Source organism: Neodiprion virginianus, chromosome 7, assembly GCF_021901495.1.
Source record: "Neodiprion virginianus isolate iyNeoVirg1 chromosome 7, iyNeoVirg1.1, whole genome shotgun sequence".
NCBI lineage: Eukaryota > Metazoa > Arthropoda > Insecta > Hymenoptera > Diprionidae > Neodiprion > Neodiprion virginianus.
The window spans coordinates 8698994-8718155 of NC_060883.1; the positions used below are offsets into that span (position 1 = coordinate 8698994).

Here is a 19162-nt window from a genome sequence, read left to right on the forward strand (position 1 = left end):
TAGTTTTTATTGCACTCTAATTTGTGACCACCTTGCCACACTGCAAAATCAGGCAAAGTAATATTCAGTTGGGTTGTGACAACGACAGATACTTGGAGGTACTTTGAGAGTACCTGGTAATCGATGGCCAGTCCAGTAAGGATGTCGATGATTATACCTACTCCGTCTAACGATGTAAGGCCTCGTTTGTGCCATGTACCGTCGTAAGATACTGAGACGTCAAGTAGTACCCTACTTTCCATTGAAGGATCTATTACTTTATGGGCTCTTCTAATAGTTTTTCCAGCTTTCTCTAAAACTCTCGCTTTCAACTTCTGTCTCCACAGTCAACTGGTCCGCATGACTTTTGAAGCTACTGACGCTCGTACCTTTCATGCCCATTACGGTACAGAATTTTCCCATGCTTGAGTGCCCTAGTCCAACGCCGATCATTCCATCAACTGCTCGCCTGTTTATTTCGAAGGGTGGCCTTGTTGAAGTGTCATTGGTTCGTGGGCTCGTGTAATTTTCACCCATTCGATAACAGCAGCTGTAGCATTTGATGACAGGCGAGTGCTGATTCAATTTATTTTAAGATGCAGATCTCTTCAAAATTTCCGTCGGAGTAGTTCGAACCACAAGAAAAATTTGTCACAGTTCGTCAAATCTATCGTTCGAAAATAGTATGGCAAACACATTTGCGGAGAACAACTGCCAAACCATAGAAATTTTCATGCCTAGATGGTTAGATTATATGTCAAAATAATTAGTACGAGAGTTATTCGCACTCTTACCGACCAATGACGGCGTACAGGCAGCTCATTAACTTTGCGCTCTTTTATTTTCAAAAAATCATGGAACGGATCAACGAACTTCGACAGAAATGGTTAATCGAACGTTTTTTGTCGGATTTTGAAAAATTTCCAAAGCGGACCCATTATGACGGTCAAAAGTTAAAGAATTTCTTTATCGGGCCAAAAAAAAAACACGTCAATAAAAATATTTTAGCAATATCAAATTTTTTCCAGGTGAGGGTCAATTTAAAGAATGTTTTTCCGTGAAAAACCAAAAATCAATTTTTCGGTCATTTTTTACGTAAATTTCACCGAAGTCTCCTTCTAACTCTATATCAATATTTTTAGTCACTGGCTCGAAAAACCATCGCTTTCATGAAGTTTTTTTTTTATCGGTAACTATTATCAATATCACTTCCAAGAAACTCTATCTAGATTTTGATACAACACATGAAAGATAAAGTTTTTCATTCAGCATACGGTTTAGCACACATTGGAAAGTAATAATCTTTAATGCATTTTTCCAATTCCTTTCTTGTAATCTACGGAATTGGTTTTTCAAATGTTGTTCCAAAACAAAAACCCATTCAAGAAACCATATCAATTTTTCTTTCAAGGTTAACACTAAAATAATAAGAAACTATCTCAAGTTATACACATTTCATCTCATTTCACGTATATGTCAATTTTTCCGCGGTACAAGATCCGTTCGGCAACTACAAAAGTGATAATACATTTTTTCAAATTTAAGTTGTACGCCCAAAAATCATGCCAACTGTCTGATGTTAGTGAAATTATGTGAAACACGTAACCAGATGGCATTGGTCTGCATGGCAAAGGGGCGAGAAGGCACGAGTAGACCAGCACTTTCCTGTGATTATCGATTCTTTTATACTAAAATCACGGAACAGCATAACTGCATTAGGATGGGTATTGTGCAAGATAGCCTATTCCACACATATATCACGTTATGGTTCATTATTTCAGTTTTATCCTTTGTTAATCAGCTAAGCTTCATATTATGTGATTTAGTCATTGTGAAATTTATTAGGTGAGTGGGTCAGCCCCTTCATCCTTCCATCCGCCCGTTATCTCCCACCCGTAATCTACCATGACAAGATCTCAACGTTATGAAGTTATATCGCATTAGAGCTACCGAATATAATCGGTAAAATAATAATTATACTATATGCTATTTGTAATTTTTTTTTCCCTAATTTTCATTTTCTTTGGAATAGAGAAACATTGGAGTACAAAATTGCAACTAGTCGTGGCCACTGGCTTAGTGATTCTTCCTAATGAGTTGCTGTTAATAAGTTTAATTCAAAACGGATATATTTAAGTTCCACATCACGTTAACATGAAATCACTTGGCCTTAAAAATGCATGGCTAGAGTTCAATTTTGAAGTTAGGGAGTAGTTTTTTTAATTTTTGCTTACGGTATCTACGTATGAACTCTTCATCGCAAAGAAGTTATATTTATTTGTGGTGCAATGTGTATATGAGTACACAAAATATATTTTTGTAAACCTGCTACGTCTAATTCTTCTAACACTGTGACATTGTTTTGCGGATATTCATTCTATTGATACATTTCTGTAAACATTTGATTTAGATGTCATCATATTAGAAAATTCTAATCAGGCACTCATTTATATCCAGTTCGTTCCAAGTCATCAATTAGGTCTTATGAATGATTCACAAGGAAAGCCCGCTAATTGTAACCCATGGGCTTGCACGAACTTCGCAGAATAAAAGAGTAAAAAAATAAATAAATACGCATTTCAACTCATCTATAGACAATCGACCTTTTCGAGAAACTGACTGTCAAAGTCTTAACGCTGCTCGTGAGTCTGCTCGCGTGCTTCGTGCTCAAGCGGATCGATGGTGCAGTAGCTAACGTTACGGCTTCAAAATTTTACGCCTGGTGTTTAGTCGTGACGAGATTTTGTTTTCATTTGGTTGGCAAAGTATGCTTCAGGATTGTTCTTCATTTTATTCATGAAAACAAAAATGCTTTATTTAAATTACAATTCATCATTCCAAAGCAATAGTCCTTTAATCGGAAATACGCTACAGGGTATTAGGTTTGAAACTAATTGGAAATAAAAAATGTATAATAGTAAGTAGATTAATTTTTGTGCTTATTGTTACGTTATTACCATTCAATAGGATCCGGTGCATTTCTCGGGGCGATACCTTTCATAAAAACATTCGAAATCCAAGCATTCTGTACATCACGAGCAACGCTCGAAGGCACTTTTGCCGCAGTCACATTTCTCGGTGCTAATGTTTTCTGGAAAAGCAGCGTCGTTGAAAAATACTAAAAATTTTGCGTTTAGATGATAATTTTACGGCAAACTGTGCATACTGAATCATTTTCTCAATACTGGCGCCTGCAAAAGATTGTCAATTAAGTTGTATATTTCAATCACGTCACGTCTACTTGTAATATAAGACAACATTCACACCGAGAAATGTGACTATAGCAAAAGTGCCTTCGTTCTTTGCTCGTGGTGCGCAGAGTTTTTATGTTTCAAATATTTTTATAATAGGCATCAGCCCGAGGAATGCACCGGATCCTCTTGAATTGTAATAATGTAATAATAAACACAAAAATTAAGCTAATAGCTATTATACATTTCTTATTTCCAATTATTTTCAAACCTAATACTCTGTAGCATATTTCTAATAACGGACAAATGTTTTAGAATGATGAATTGTAATTTAAATATAGCGTTTTTGTATTTATAAATAAAATAAAGAACAAAGACGATTTTTCTTGACCTGGGTGAATTGTTGAGTAATATTATTCTTGGATGTGAACGCCTTAAAAAAATTTATTAACACCCCTTCTCTTATAAATGTTGACAAGAACATTCTGGATAAGATTAAGGAAACTAAGATCTTTCAGACACATAACGAGGATTTACTTTTCTTGAAGGCAGATAAGGACAACACGACTGTTGTTATGAATAATCAAACGTATGAGGAAAAAATGTTACATCAACTCTCTAACAACAACACCTACAAAGTTGTTAGATTTGATCATACTTGTACCCTTCAAGAGGAAGTTCAAAAATTAACGATGGATTGGTCCAAAAGTGAACTCATTTCTGATTAACTTAGACGGCAAATTTCAAAAACTGATTGTGTACCACTTAGAGCCTACGGGCTACCTAAAATTCATAAACCGGATACACCGGTAAGAATTATAGTTTCTTTCACAGACAGTCCTACCATCAATCTAGCTCGCTCCCTTAGTAAATGAATTGGTAACAACATTGTCCCTCCTTTGTCACCTGATCATGTATTGGTTTCGCTGGATGTTGTGTCAATGTTTACTAATGTTCCACAAGATTTAGCAATTAACGCGGTGAAGTAGCGTTGGCATCAGTTGGTGGATGAGATTCCTGTTCCACTCAATGAACTCATAAAAGCTTTACACATTTGTTTTAAGGCTGCCATTTTTAAATTTAATCATAACAGCTATGCTCAAACTTATGGTGTACAGATGGTCTCGCCGCTCTCTCCAATTTTGTCGGATTTGGTTATGGATGATCTTGAACAATATTGTCTTAACAAACTGGACTTCAAGCCTCCTTTCTACTTCAGATATGTAGATGACATAATCACAGCGGTGTCTTCTGATAAAGTAGATGAAATGCTATCTGGGTTCAATCAATTCAAATCCGAAATTACAATTCACCTCTGAAATAGAGTGTAATTGTCGAATTAGCTTTTTGGATGTTCTCATCATTAATGATAACCAGTTCATCAAAACTGACTGGTTCCATAAGGTTACCTGGTCACAAAGGTATTTAAATTTCCATTCTCACCATCCCAGATCTTACAAAATTGGAACGATTCATTGCTTGGTTGACAGAGCGATCCGACTCTCAAGTATGTAATTTCATAACAAAAATATGTCCTTGATTCATCAGGTACCACGGAAAAACAACTATCCAACTTCTCTGCTCAACAAACATATACAGGTTAATTGCAATTCCATTTTGTCGTCGATCAGTTCTAACAACAACAATAATGCATCTGGTGCACAAGTTAATCAAAAAAACTTTGTTTGCATCCCATACGTTGCGGGCTTGTTTAAGTCTCTCAACAGAATATTCTCTAAGTATAAGATTCAATTTGTGTGAAAAAGCGCACATGATCTATCCTCTATGTTTGACTCTGGTAAGGATCCACTACCCCCGTGTATGCGTTCTTGTGTAGTCTATAAGATGCCTTGCAACTAATGCAACATGTCCTACATAGGTCAAACTAGTAGGCAACTACACACTAGGATAACTGAACATAAACGCAATATCCATAAGCATGAGGATAATCATACTGCACTGACTAGGCAAGCTATCGATTTTGATCATTCATTCAATTATTCTCAAGCCAGCATTTTATTGTATTACAATAGGTTATTGTTAGAAATGTGCAATATTGTTGCACATCCCAATTCTATCAATCGAAGACAAGATATCGAACATCTGAGTTCTATTTACACCTCTGTGATACACCCAACGTAACTATCTATTACCGACTGAGCTTGCTCTCGATTTTACCTTCTCAACATTTTCTGATTCTTATTTAACCCGTGGACTCTGTGCTTGCTCTGATGATGACTGATATTTGTCTCCTCCCACTACATACTGGACGTTCCACATGAACAAAAGTGTTGTATTCTCTAAACCAAAAAAAACTGTCGTTGTGTGTTTTTATTCAATTACCAACCAGGAGGAATGCTTGGGAGTTTCGCATCGCTGTTGTTGTGTTTTTAAAAATGAACTTTATGAGTATTATTCATTTATTCTAACGCGCATTCATTATTATACTAGTTGGTTCTTTTTCTTCGTTCTTTGAAAGTGTCATTTTATCATCAGGTGATTTCTCTGATGTGTATTAGCACAAACATTCCTTCTTATCACCTAAACTTTTCACATTTAATTTTGTGATAACTAACGTTGTACATTATTATAAAATTTTCTGTTCGTTACAGATGTTCTGAAATAAAATGGATCTGAGGAGGGCCCCCATCCGGGCTGAAACGTTAACACAATAAAAGTGTTATATGTTTAGAACCTTCATATCCAAGAATAATATTAATAACATAAAGAACATTCGTGAAGCATGCTTTGACAATGAGAAAAAAAAATTTGTCGGGATTTGAACATGAAGCGCAAAATCTCGAAACCGTAACGCTAGCCACTGCACCTCCGATCCGCTTGAACACAAAGCACGGGCGGACTGATGAAGTGGCGTCGAAACCTTATAAATCATTTTCTCAGTACCGATAGAGTGCCTATGAATAAGCAGGAATACGTGTGCGTTTACTTTCATTACTCTTTTAATCTGCGAAGTCTTGTGCAAATCCGTAGATTACAGCCAGCGGAATCTCTTCGTCAGTCAGTTTTCATCGATTGCGCAATGTGTCTGTCATTTTTAATTTTATTGAAGCTTATAAACCACTGATACAAAACAGTCAAAGACGCTGTTCTTCATGCGATATCAAATAAATATTCGAAAAAAATACTTGTTCCGTCGAGCGACAACACATGAGTTGTATTGCCAGACATGAATTGCCATGCAATTGCAGGAAGGTGTCCACTAGTCTGATAGTGATATTTTACGTCGTTGGTCAAAGGCCAATATTTAGCGAGAAATTTTGGTTATTTGTATTCATCAGCAAGTGGAAAGCTGTGGTTGCACTTGTGTCTTAGTTATCCAGACATACTCTTTGAACTTCTTTCGATTACTAACGCTTTTTCCAATATCATCTTTCATTTTTCATTAAAAATCACTATCCTGGAGATGAGAATACTTAAAAAATTACTGAAAGTACTATACACAGGTTTGAATTTTTTTTTTTTCAAGACTGACGTAGCTTACGAGGCTTATATCTCACAAATCTTTGCTTTATATCACGTAAAATGATATGTGAAAGAAGCAGACCAAACGAATGTTCACGGTCGAAATACTGCATGAGAACTGTTGCAATAATCTATACACAGGAAATTGATGTTGATTCTTCGGTGATAGTAGCCGATGAAATGAGAGTATGAACACATTTTGCATTTCATATTATCCATGCTCTAACGATAAATCGTGATAACTTTAAAAACGTGAATACATTTTTCATGTAACTTATGCTTTACATTGAACGGTAAGCAATTTTTCGTGATAATTTTGAAGAGCATATTTGGAAAATAGTAATTACATTTTATTGGACCCGCCATTGTTCTGAAGTTTCTGAAGAATTCAAAAGTGCAGAGACCAATTACACCCGTACAAAGTAAGTTTACGAACTGTTATCATGAAAAATGAAATGTTATTTCGTCATAAAATTTTCAGTACCCTATTGTGTTGTACCTACTGGTCTGAAGATTTGTGGAAACTATTAATTAGTTAGTATTATATTTTGAATTCAACCTGAATTTTACATATAGCAGACAAATGACGTCTTATGAGTGTCCGAAAATATCTGTTTGTTTTTTATATCTCATTTTATGTTTGTGAGTTCAGCCTAGTAATCTGTAAAAATTAGGAAAATCCTTACTTTTTTAGCCAACACACGCGTATTTTGAAAACCTTCACCAAACAGGTTGATTTCAGCAATCATGCTGCTATCTGGCACCATCATAGATATTGGGCGAAACATGGATTTAAGATTATCCGGAAGTTCGGTGCGTCCGGCATAACCAGGATTCATTGTAATGAATATTCCACAAGTATGTACCAGACCAATTTCACTTCCTTCAAATGTAAAGCGTATTAATTTTTGCGCCAGAGCAGTTAATATTGACAGTATCTGTTGTGCAACAACAGACAGTACTTCTATATTTATTCTGTGGAATGAAAGAATTCGAAGTTAGATGTGAAATGGTGGTGAAGTATTAGTGTTTTGAAGAAATATATAAGTCACCAGTTAAAAAAGCAGTTTGAATCAAAATAATTCATAAATTTATAAAAAAATATGGATCATGGTCACGACGACATACTGTATAATGTAGATATTATTTTAAGTGTCTTTGCTCTATATTAAATGTTGCTTGGAAATTACGGAACTCCTCTTTTCGGAGAAAGGGATTTGGGACTTAGCCAATCTTTATATTTACGTTAACTAGGTGTAGCGTTTCTGTGAACCCGAACTGGGTTAGTTGCCAAGACCGCCATTTTTCAGACTAGGGCGTTTCTCAAGCGCTGAAGCTGTATTTGTCACAGACCCGGACATTTTTAGGCACCAAAGCTGCGCAATCACTGATCACAGACTTTACAATGAACTGTCAAAGCTGTTCCACTCCTGCAGAGTCGGAAGCCTTGTTCCAAACCTCCCATTGCTTCTCTTTCCTGAATTTGTGATCGCCTGTATACTAGGAATTACAAACCACAGTTATCCAACAGACTCGAGATTCTCGATCAACCAATTCTACAGTTGACAATTGACCAAAGCTGTTCCCTATCATCAGTCGGACCGACTGACTTTTAGATTATTAGAATATTCGTCAAGCAAGCTGACAAGATTTTGGTAATCGATGTTTAGTCCAGAGTTGTGAATAATGCATTACTGTTTTCATTATACATTGCACTGTGTAATATGAAATGGATGGGTAATTCATTAAAAATTACTAAATTAACGTGTAAGAAATGAGTGCTCCATTACGAATAACAAAAATAATGTGTAATGGTCGCGTATTCCATCACAAATACAGTGAACCCTATCGATAAAATCTCTCTGAATAGTGCCGCTTCCCCAGGTAGACATCATGAACGTTTTTCCCATTCCAGCGCAGAGAAGGAAGTATTTTCGGTATATTTAGGAGTGTCAGTAGGGGTTTATTAATAATTCGATTGAAAATATTGAATAATACTGTCTATTCTGTTATTCACAACAGCCTTTAACGTTTCCGCTTCCAATATATACTGTGACGCGGATTTTCGTTGCTACTTGGTGACCCGGAAAAGCTACCGAGAACTTACCGTGTGCACAATTCTTTCCCAACTCGTGATAAAAGCTGGAAAAATTGATCTTACACAAGCCTCTCAATCGTCAGCTGCGCTAATCCTCGGCTGTACTCATCTGCACTACATAGCTCATTGTCAGTACCGCGGAGAAGGGTAATTTTGTAGAGAAAAAGAATGACCTGCTGGAATAATTGTCTCTGAAGACGGTACTTGGAGAAAAACAGTGTTTTCGTCGCTCCAGGGTGTAGCACCTCTCATTGGAATGTTATCTGGTAAAGTTGTGGATGCTATGGTAAAGTCGTAATTTTGTAAGATGTGCCAATTTTGTGATATTATGTCATGCGTCTAAATGTACAGTAAATCATACAGAAAGTTCAGGGAAAATGGAAATTGATGGAATTGTTGAGATGTTTACAAGATCTGAACAATTACACGGCATAACGTATTTGTATTACGTTTGAGATGGCGATACAAAAACATTCAAATCTATAATAGAAGCACGACCGTATAATTATAGGAGATATAATTGTGAAAAATAAAGAATGTATTGGACATGTTTAAAAACGCACGTGTACTAGGCCCAGGAACACTAAAAAACAAAATAAAGGTCTCGAAGAGAAAGGAAAATTGACGGCAAAATTAATCGACGAATGGACAGTTTACTACGGACTGGCTATAAGAAATGATTGTAAATCTATCGCCGACATAAAGAAAAGTATATGGCTATATATATATATCATCAAATGCTTAACTGACAGCGATCCTCAGTACGATAACTGCCCCACTAGTGCGAATAGTTGATGTACGTGGCGACAAGCAGAAGTCGCAGGCTTTTTGGATTTATATACTCACAAGCCTGCACTCAATGCATCTGCAGCAAAAGCAATTAGACTGGTACATGAAACCCTTAGTAGCGACATATTATTAGAGAAGTGTTTAGGAGGCTTTACCCAAAATAATAATGAGAATTTGAACACGAAAATTTGGAAAATCGCACCAAAAATATCATTTAGCGGAAACGTGTTTGTTGAAATTGCTACATACATTTCCGCTAGTATATTCAACGATGAGGCAAACACTTTTCTTGAAATCCTGCAACAGCTCAATGTCGTTATAGAACCAAATGCAGTAGCAGCTTGCGAAGCACCGGACGACACACGTTTGTCTGTTTTACGCATCCGAGCTGAAAATGCAACAAAAGAGGCTAGAGTTGCTGGAAGAAATTAAAAAAAAAGATGCTGAGGATACTGTCAATGCCGAAGAAGGCGCTTCATATAGCGCAGGCTTGTACTGAAGTAAATGAAGTCAAATATATCGCAGACAGGGCATGCCAATTTCAATTGCAAACTTTGAAGCCGTTTTCTCACAAATTACATTTTTTGACCTCGTGTACGTCATAACTCACGAACCGAGGTTCAGAACGCTTTTAAATTTATACAGTCACTTTCTCATACCATATCCTTGGATGTGAACTACCGATGACAAAGAATGTACGACTCAATTTTTGTTTATTAAATAATATGTTCGCTAAAAATTGAGGTTAATAGTTTGATGGTCACCAACTTCTACGATTTTTTTTTTTTCAACTGTATTGTTTGTTCACATCAAAGACACACCTATGACGATCAATAAAAACTTTTTTTTTCAGATTCTCCGATCAACTGTAGTGATTTACACCACCCACGCGTACGCGAAACACCGCGGCTCAATTACGAGCGAATAACTCCGCCGTTTTGGGACATTTTAGAGGTTTTTTTTTTTTTTTTTTGACAATACACCCGGACACATAAGGAAATTTTACAAATAAAAACTTCGCCAATATATCTTTTACTTTTCCTAAAATCGTTCTTCAAATAATGCTTCTGAATTTTACGAAATGAATGTATTGTATACCCCCCTAAGGCGCTAACCGCGACGCATCTGAAACTCAAAGATCACTCGAGCAAAACCTAAGATTGAAAATCGTCTGACTAAACTAAGCGCTAACTCACAACAATACGCGACCTACACAAGAGGTGACACATTCCAAACACGCTGACTCGACTAGACTTTGTGCAGCGAAATTCGGATGCACAAAATATACCATAAAAATTTGTTCAATATCAATCGAAGCGTTCGAGAGAACAGAAAGTGGAAGTGGTCTAGATCAGGGGGACCGGATCAGAGCCACGAGAACAAAGCTATCCATTTGTGTTTGCTTGAAACTGTAACTATGCAATCCAGTTCCCGAACGCTGCCTTGCTATCAGAGCCAGTTGTCTACGCTAGAGTTCAGTCCAAAAGCGTCTCTCGGCAAGACCACATCTTACCAGCGAACAAATCTCAAGTGCGATTATTAGTAGTGTTGTATCGAATCATCATTAATTTGAGGTTTGCCAAGCAAATAGAGTTATACGTATAGGAGTTCATCTAATCATTTAAAATCTGTATTTCCGTCCAATAAAGTGTCCCCCTAGTAACATTATTGTTAGAAGTAAATTTTCTGAATTATCGCAGTGAGCGCATCTACTATGAGAAAATCACCTTCCATAAAGCCCGTTTTATCTATTACCTTGTCCGGGTCCTCCAGCAAGCTTCCTTGTGGATTTTCTAGAACTTTATCACCTTGAGAAAATCAACTTTTACACGGTTTGGATACGAGGCAATCAATATTCACAAGGCTGGCATTGTTTATCACCTGCTCAAGTTTTATTGACAAGTTACATTGCTGAATTTCGAGAAGCTTATCTATACGATCGATCGTATCTATCTTATATCATTTATCCCTCCTGTACCTGTTATCTGTATAAATGATCAAACACCTAAAATACGAGTAAAGGTACAATCAACAATGTTTCTGCCTTTATCTTTCTTACATATTTTGTATTCTTTCTGAGTCAGGTGATCGAATAAAATATGATTTCAAAATAAACCGTAAATCGATTTCAAATATCTGCACAATTGAAAGCTACTCTACGCGTTATCGCGAAAAATCAAGCTACGGCTATCAATCAAGGAAATCAGCAAACGAATTTCAAGCACCTTGATAACGTGAAGTTAAAATGGTCGACCGTTGATTGGTGTGTCAACCTAAACCTCTCGCGACATTTGTTCGCAGGTAATTGATAGCGCTTACCGCGATGAAGCCACACCAAAAAGCTTCCAATTATGTAGTCGGACATCACAAGCCTCTTCTTCGGAACAGAAACAAAGAAGAAAAAGAACATCTCTCACAATAAGCTGCCTCTCGATACACTCCTCTCTACCGATACTATTGTAAATCTTTCAAATCTTTTCCAAGATCGTCAGGACTCAAGTGACGGGCTCCGCTACGCGAAGCAAAAATAGGCGCTACCAGTCGCGAAAAAATTCCCAGATCTTATTGGTTCTCGGATTACGAAATTTATAAAGTCTAGCTTATTGCCGATGTTGATTTTCGCAATCGAGGAACGCTGATTGGCTGCCGGGCCCACCGGTGCTCCACCATTCGGCAGTGGTCCGACTAACAACGGGAATCTCGTCCGCCCCGGTTTCCGTCACAGCAGAGCTCTTCGTTGGCACTCCCTCCGTAGCATTGTGTGAGGCCGTCCGTCCGCGATATATGCCAGCTCTTGTCTTTCCTTGTTCTTAAATCTTCGCTAGTATTGTCACAAAATGTTGCTAAATTCGCCGCTGGTTCCCTGCCTGCTGTCGCACATAGTTGAAACAAAATAAACAAAAATCCTGAAATATTCTTTTCGCTAGTCTGTAACAAATGCCCTTTCAGAGTTTTGGATGCGTGAGCCTTGTCTTGGTGCTCTTTTCACTAATATTGACGACTTTTATAGCGCGATTTTACTTTTGGGTGCCGTTCGGGGAATCGTTGGTAACACGCATTAAAAATGCCACGTTACAATACATAACTAACAACTTTCACAGTGTTTATAAATGAGTAATAACTTATTTAATTAGAATATAATCCGTCACGTGAAATGCACAATCGTCTGACTAAACTGAGCGCTCACTCACAGCGATACGCGAACTAAAAATTTTTGTGGCACGAAATCTGTTACTCTCTATGGATGAGTTGATGTTACTTACTCTCTATGCTCTATTACACACAAAAATTAGTCATGTTTTTTAGTGTCATTGCCATATACTATAAATTATCTTAAAAACCGATACTGGTTTTCGGGGATATCACAAATACTTAGCGTTCGCCAGGTTGTTTTACGATTTACTCTCACAATCAAGCTCCATTTTGTACTTTAAAAATGTGTCTGTAATCAATTTTGCTTTATCTATAGCCGTTATCGCAGCGGTCATGCTAAATGTATCCACGATGCTAAAAATTGGACGTTTCGTCGTAGTTTCCTCTTTGTAAAACGTGGCAAACTCAAATTACACCAACCGGTATCCCTATCATGTACGTCATTCCCAGCATGATCCACATTTTTCCATAAACATCATGCTCATTCGAATATAAAGGATTGAATATAGTATTATTTATTGTATGAGCGATGGAAACGTAGAGTCAAAAAGTTATGTATTTATCAGTATAACAGATTGTTTGCCATCAAGAATACGAATGAGTACTTTTGAAATTACGGTGAACGAAAAAAATGTTAATTATGCGAATTATTCTGTCAGAGCAAAGTTAGAATTAAACATGGTACGATGAGAAGACGAACACGTTCATGGTAAAAATATATACAAGTATTGCTAACCTATTAAATTCATCAAAGCAGCCCCAAGCTCCTGTTTGGGAAAGTCCAGAAAATTGTCGACCCATGCTCTTATAATCCAAGCCTTCAGAGCAGTTTTGTACTATTACATTGAATCCCAAAGCCTTACCCAAGTCCTTCACTGTTTCAGTTTTTCCGGTTCCTGCCGGACCTTTTGGACTGCCTCCTCGATGAAGATGCAGTGCAGTTGTCAAGGTTATGTAACAACTACAGAGTCAATGAAAGGTTTCACTAAAATTTGTGATGCAAGATTTTCAGATTTATAAATTTCTTCATTTCTTTCTTGATTTATCGGGGGTCTATAAGACCTTCCTCTTACTCTTTATTTTCCCACTCAGATGTACTGCAGAAAAATCAACAAAAAGTAGTTAAAAGTTTTAATTACCGATCAGTTAACGGAGTGATGACAAGGCGTTCGGAATTTCCGAGATATTCGTATCCGTAAACGAAAAATGTGTTCGTCTGCCGAACTAAGCAATCATCAATATCTCTGTCCCAGTAAAAACGTAGTTGAGAGAGCCATTCAAATGCGGAGACATCCATGCAGTCTGTAAAAATTGTACATAATTAGACTCTAGAGGTGTCCGTTCATCTTAATGATCGAATCACTGACAGTGAATTTTTGTCCGATTGTCTTTAAATTTTGTTACAATATAGAGAACTCGTTTATCGATTCGACTTCGTGGCTAGATTTTTAATTTCATCCCAAATTTATTTTAATAAAGTTTTTTTCCAGCAACTTTATGGTCGTCAAATGAAATTTTTTGTTAACAATCGTATATATTCATATGATTTTTTTTTAACATTTGGGGTACAAACTCGAACCAGAAAAGGTGGTCTTATCTTAAGAAAATGTTCTATCTATCACAAGTTAAACAGTGATGTCAGGAGATACGTTACCGTAAACTCCCTCGAGTTCGGAGTCCTTCGCTACTTACACGCGCCATGCCGCAATTTTGTAATTAATTTCAATTAAAATATTCTGAAATGTTCTCGAAACTTTAGATAATAAAGTGCCCAAAATCAAACTGCTGTAAATTTTTTGATTTTTAAAAAAATTTTTGAAACTCCTGTTACGTCCAGCATACCACTTCTCTCTATTTTTCCTACTCGCTAACTCTCCCACAGTTCTTACAATAATCTCATGGTCTCTGTCCTGTCCTCTTATCTCTACGTAGTCTCACGCTATTCACTATCGCGCTTACTCATCAAATTCCATTCCCTACTCCTAGCATTGTCACACCTTTTCTGCACCCGTACATTTCACGTCTCGAGGAACACTCCTATTCTAACTCTCAACAACGTCACATCTAGATTTCTTACATAGCTTCATACAGCACACTTCGTTTTTACCGCCATCTGAGCTTCCTCGAAATAAATATATACGTAATATCTCAAACAAACCCTACGTTATTCAATCCTCATCCTGATTTCCGGTTGACCTGGAACGTAAAAGCGAAGCCAACCAGTTTACTCTTACCGCTCAGGAGTAACTCTACTCGCGGACGTAACACTCCTAAGAAGAGGTATGATTTAAGTGCGTCCAAGCTCTACTCTCCGCCCTTAATAATAATTTTTTCGGCTGATTGGCTGAATTCTTATGAGTCAAGTTCTTATGCCCATAATATAATATCCCTCATCCAATTCATATTTTGTGCATTTCTCACTTATTGATGATTAGTTCGCTTTTCGGTAATAGTTCAAGCAAATAAGATTTTCATGAATAGTAATACCTGAATTTAACTTAATAAAATCGACAACTCGTAATTCGTTATATTGAGAGAAGTTCAGATTAGCGTGAGAGAATTTGCTACTGTGATCGTAAATAAAGTATCTTGATACAGTACTTATTATTTTGTTTTATTTCATGTAGTAAGCACTGTCCGTCATTAATCTGACACATACGGTAAAAAATAGTTGCACGACGAAAAATTAATTTACGTGTATGAATAAACTTCACCATGAATGTAATAATCATAAACTCTGGCGTGAATCAATTGCATGGGGCAAAATAAGTAATAACCCCCACCAACCGATGTCAGTGATGCATCTGTCATTCTGCGATTCTATAACAGAATTCCGAATCGCTGAGGTGCTACGAGCCAGCAGCATGATCTTATGTAGATTCGTCACATCTAAATATAAAATAGTAGCATTGTGTTTCGTTGCATCGCCGACGGACTAGATCTTCTTATATTCTCTTATGGAGAGAGAAAGAGAGAGAGAGAGAGAGAGAGAGAGAGAGAGAGAGAGAGAGATAGATAGATATTTTATTATGCCCTAGAATACTTTCGGGCAAGAGAAAACCTACGTATAAAATATTAATAATATACACAAGTATAAAAGTAAAATAAAATTAAATAAAATAAAATAAAATATTATACATATAATATACAATAAAATAAAATAAAATAAAATATAATATAAAATATAAAATAATAAATTTTAGTTAGAATAAAGTAAAGTGAGTAGATTAAATGAAAAACACAATCAAATAAGCTAAATAAAATAAAATAAAACAAAATAAATTAGCACTACGCAATACTATAACTTAGGTAGTATAAAGATAGCTTAATTAATCGAGCTAGCTAGGGCAGAAACCTCATTAGATAAGAAGTACTCATACACCTTAGCCTTGAAAACAGCACATGAGGACGAGGAAGTAATGTCAGGAGGAAGAGAATGCCATAGGTAAACAACAGTGAGATGGAAGGAGTTGCGGTAAATGCAAGTTCTATGTAGCGGAATATGAAAAGTATTAGCCATGCCCAGACGTGACGAATGACGAGTATAATCATGATGTAAGGGAAATAGTTCACGTAAGTACGACGGGGCATGGTTATGCAGAATATTATAAGTAACTATAGCTACAAAGTACTTCCTCCTGTTTGAGACTGACAACCACTTCAACCGTAATCGATAGGGGGTGATATGTACATCACCACGTAGATCAAAAATGAATCGTATCGCACTGTTTACTAATCGCTGAAGTTTTAAGTCAAGCTCGTTTGACAAATCATTATAAACAACACAACAATAGTCGAGTAAAGGAAAAATTAGAGTAGAGACTAATTTTATGCGAAGTTCAGTTGACAGCGAGTTCTTGTGATATTTTAATCTGTGAAGTGTGAAATTCACTTTGCGAGATATTGTTGTTACATGACTAGCCCAAGAAAGATTTGCTTGCAATATAACTCCCAGATTACGAGCCTCTAGTACATAAGGTATAGAGGTCTGATTTATTGCCATGACCGGCAATAGTTTAAAGTCGATGGACTGAACGTTTGCTCCACTACCACAAATCATTACTGAAGACTTCGCTAAATTTAATTTAAGGCTATTTTCATTCGAATACTCAGATATCTGGTTGATATCATACAGTATCTTAGCTAACCCTACATTGAGCTCTGACCGGTGACAGCTCAAGTAGATTTGGGTATCATCAGCAAACACTATGTGGTCGGAATACTTGAGAGAAGCACCTATGTCGTTGATGAAGATAGAAAACAATAAGGGTCCTAATACAGAGCCTTGTGGAACACCGGATGTGATAGGAAGCCAGTTCGAAATATTTGTCTTATCTATGACAGTCTGAATTCTACCAGTGAGATAGGAGTAAACCCAGCTCAGAGACGATTCGGAAAAACCTATGTCACAGAGCTTTTTCAGCAGAATGGAATGAGAGACCGTGTCAAAGGCTTTGCTGAAGTCAAAGAGAACTAAAATAGTGACACGTCCATCATCAGCAGACTTTCTAATGTCATGGCAAAGGCGAAGCAAGGCTGTCTGTGTACTGTGAGCTGTGCGATACCCTGATTGGCGAGAATCCAAAATATTATAGTAAGTAAGATATTTAATGATCTGATTATGAGCAATCTTTTCATAGATTTTGGAGAGTTCGCACAAGTTCGCAATTGGTCGAGTATCTGAAGGAGACAAAGGTGTATTTTGTTTTGACAAAGGTCTAATAAATGATCGTTTCCAACTCGCCGGAAAGAACGAGTTGTCAAAGCAGGAATTGAACAATTTCTGTAAGAAAGGAACCAGCAATGGAGCTGCTTTTCTAATAATGAAAGACGAAATACCGTCAGGTCCAGTCGAATGAGAATCAGAGATATAGGACATAATTAACCGGAGTACATCATTCTCCGTTACATGCTCAAACTGAAACAGATGATTCGAGATATCAACATGGCTTTTAATTGACTGCAATTCACCTTTAGAACAAGCTGGTAAGGAACTAGAGATTGAGGAATAATAAGAGTTCAGTTGATCAGGCGTGAAAAAATTAAGAGGGGAGGTTGACGATGTTTTAACTAGTCCAAGGGTCGCAAGCTCCTTCCACAGTTTGTTAACATTGTTAACATTGGCTAGTCTGGTAAAGTTGTACTCACTTTTCACACGTTTCAACTCAGACGTCAACTCGTCTCTGAATTTCCGATAAATTGCATACCCTAATAGGCTATTAGCCCTTTTTGCTTGTTTATAAAGGGCGTTGCGTTTTCTAATACGCAATTTTAATTCTGGTGTGAGCCATGGTGCAATAGGCTTGCGTACAATAAAATTCTTGAAAGGAGCATGAATGCCAAGAGCTGAAAGTAAGATACCTTCTAAGGCCTTAAGAAACACGTTAATATCATCAGAAATTGAGGAATTTGTGGGTACAAGCTCTACTATCTTAACAAGAGATAATTCCACAGTTGTATTGAATGCACTAACGTCAAAATTCTTGAAGTTGCGGCGAACTATCATTTGGTCAGGATTCTGCGGTGTAGTAAAGGCATACGAGAGTTCAAGAAGGTCATGCCCTGCAATAAATGGTGTTTCAGACTTTGTGAAGGCAATGTTTTTGTCACTGCTATCAATAATTATGACATCAATAAGCGTATCGGACGTGGATGTATGATGCGTCGCTTGGGATTCAACCAGGTATAATGATAGAGAAGAAACCATCTCACTAAGATATCTAGATTCAACAGAGTTAGACAAAAGATCACAATTCAGATCACCAGCAATGATGACATTTTTGAAGGAATGACTAAACTCGCAGAAAGTGTTTATATAGTCAGTGAATAGTTTACTTTTGGGTGGCCTGTACATGGACGTAAATAATATAGAGTCCTGGTTAGGATAGTGTATGTCAAGCAGGAGAAACTCAGGTTGATTAGAATACAAACAGGGTGAAGCTGCTAATAGATTGGCTTTCAATGACTCATGAATATAACACGCAACACCTCCACATCCCTTTCCTATTCTATCATGACGAATAATAAAATAGTTCGGAATCTTAACAAGATCGTTAGAAATTTCAGGCTTGAGCCATGTTTCAGATATAGAAATAACGTGATAAAAATGTTCGCTAAGATATGATTTGATATAGTCAATGTGGCCCAATAACGAGTTTGCATTAAATTGACAGATTTTCAAGGACGTAGCACTATCATGCAATCTCGCTGCTTTTCGAGAGTTCCGTACACGATTTAGTCAACCTAATTTGTCTAGATCAGCCTCAGAGGTGATGCGAATAGGCTGAGATCCATCTTGCTTACGTGCATAGATCTGACCCTCCCTAGACCATACATATTTCCAATTTCTGTCAGACGCGATCTTTTTAGTTTTGCGCAACAAATTATAAGTGTTTGGGTGAAGAAACTCGTTGACAAAAATATTGCCACGCTTATCACATGCAAAAACATCACTAACCGCTAATACGCC

At 36.9% G+C, this 19162-nt stretch overlaps 1 protein-coding gene across 1 annotated transcript in view; it reads right to left on the reverse strand.

The window, feature by feature from the left end:
- Positions 1-19162, reverse strand: part of LOC124308425 (dynein axonemal heavy chain 2) — a 618723-nt gene that overhangs the window by 328609 nt on the left and 270952 nt on the right. The window contains exons 13-15 of the mRNA XM_046771133.1: positions 13833-13995; positions 13430-13654; positions 7340-7628 (exon numbers count right to left, since the gene is read on the reverse strand). Of these exons, the coding sequence (XP_046627089.1) occupies positions 7340-7628; positions 13430-13654; positions 13833-13995 (677 nt within the window). The remainder of the gene's footprint in view (positions 1-7339; positions 7629-13429; positions 13655-13832; positions 13996-19162) is intronic.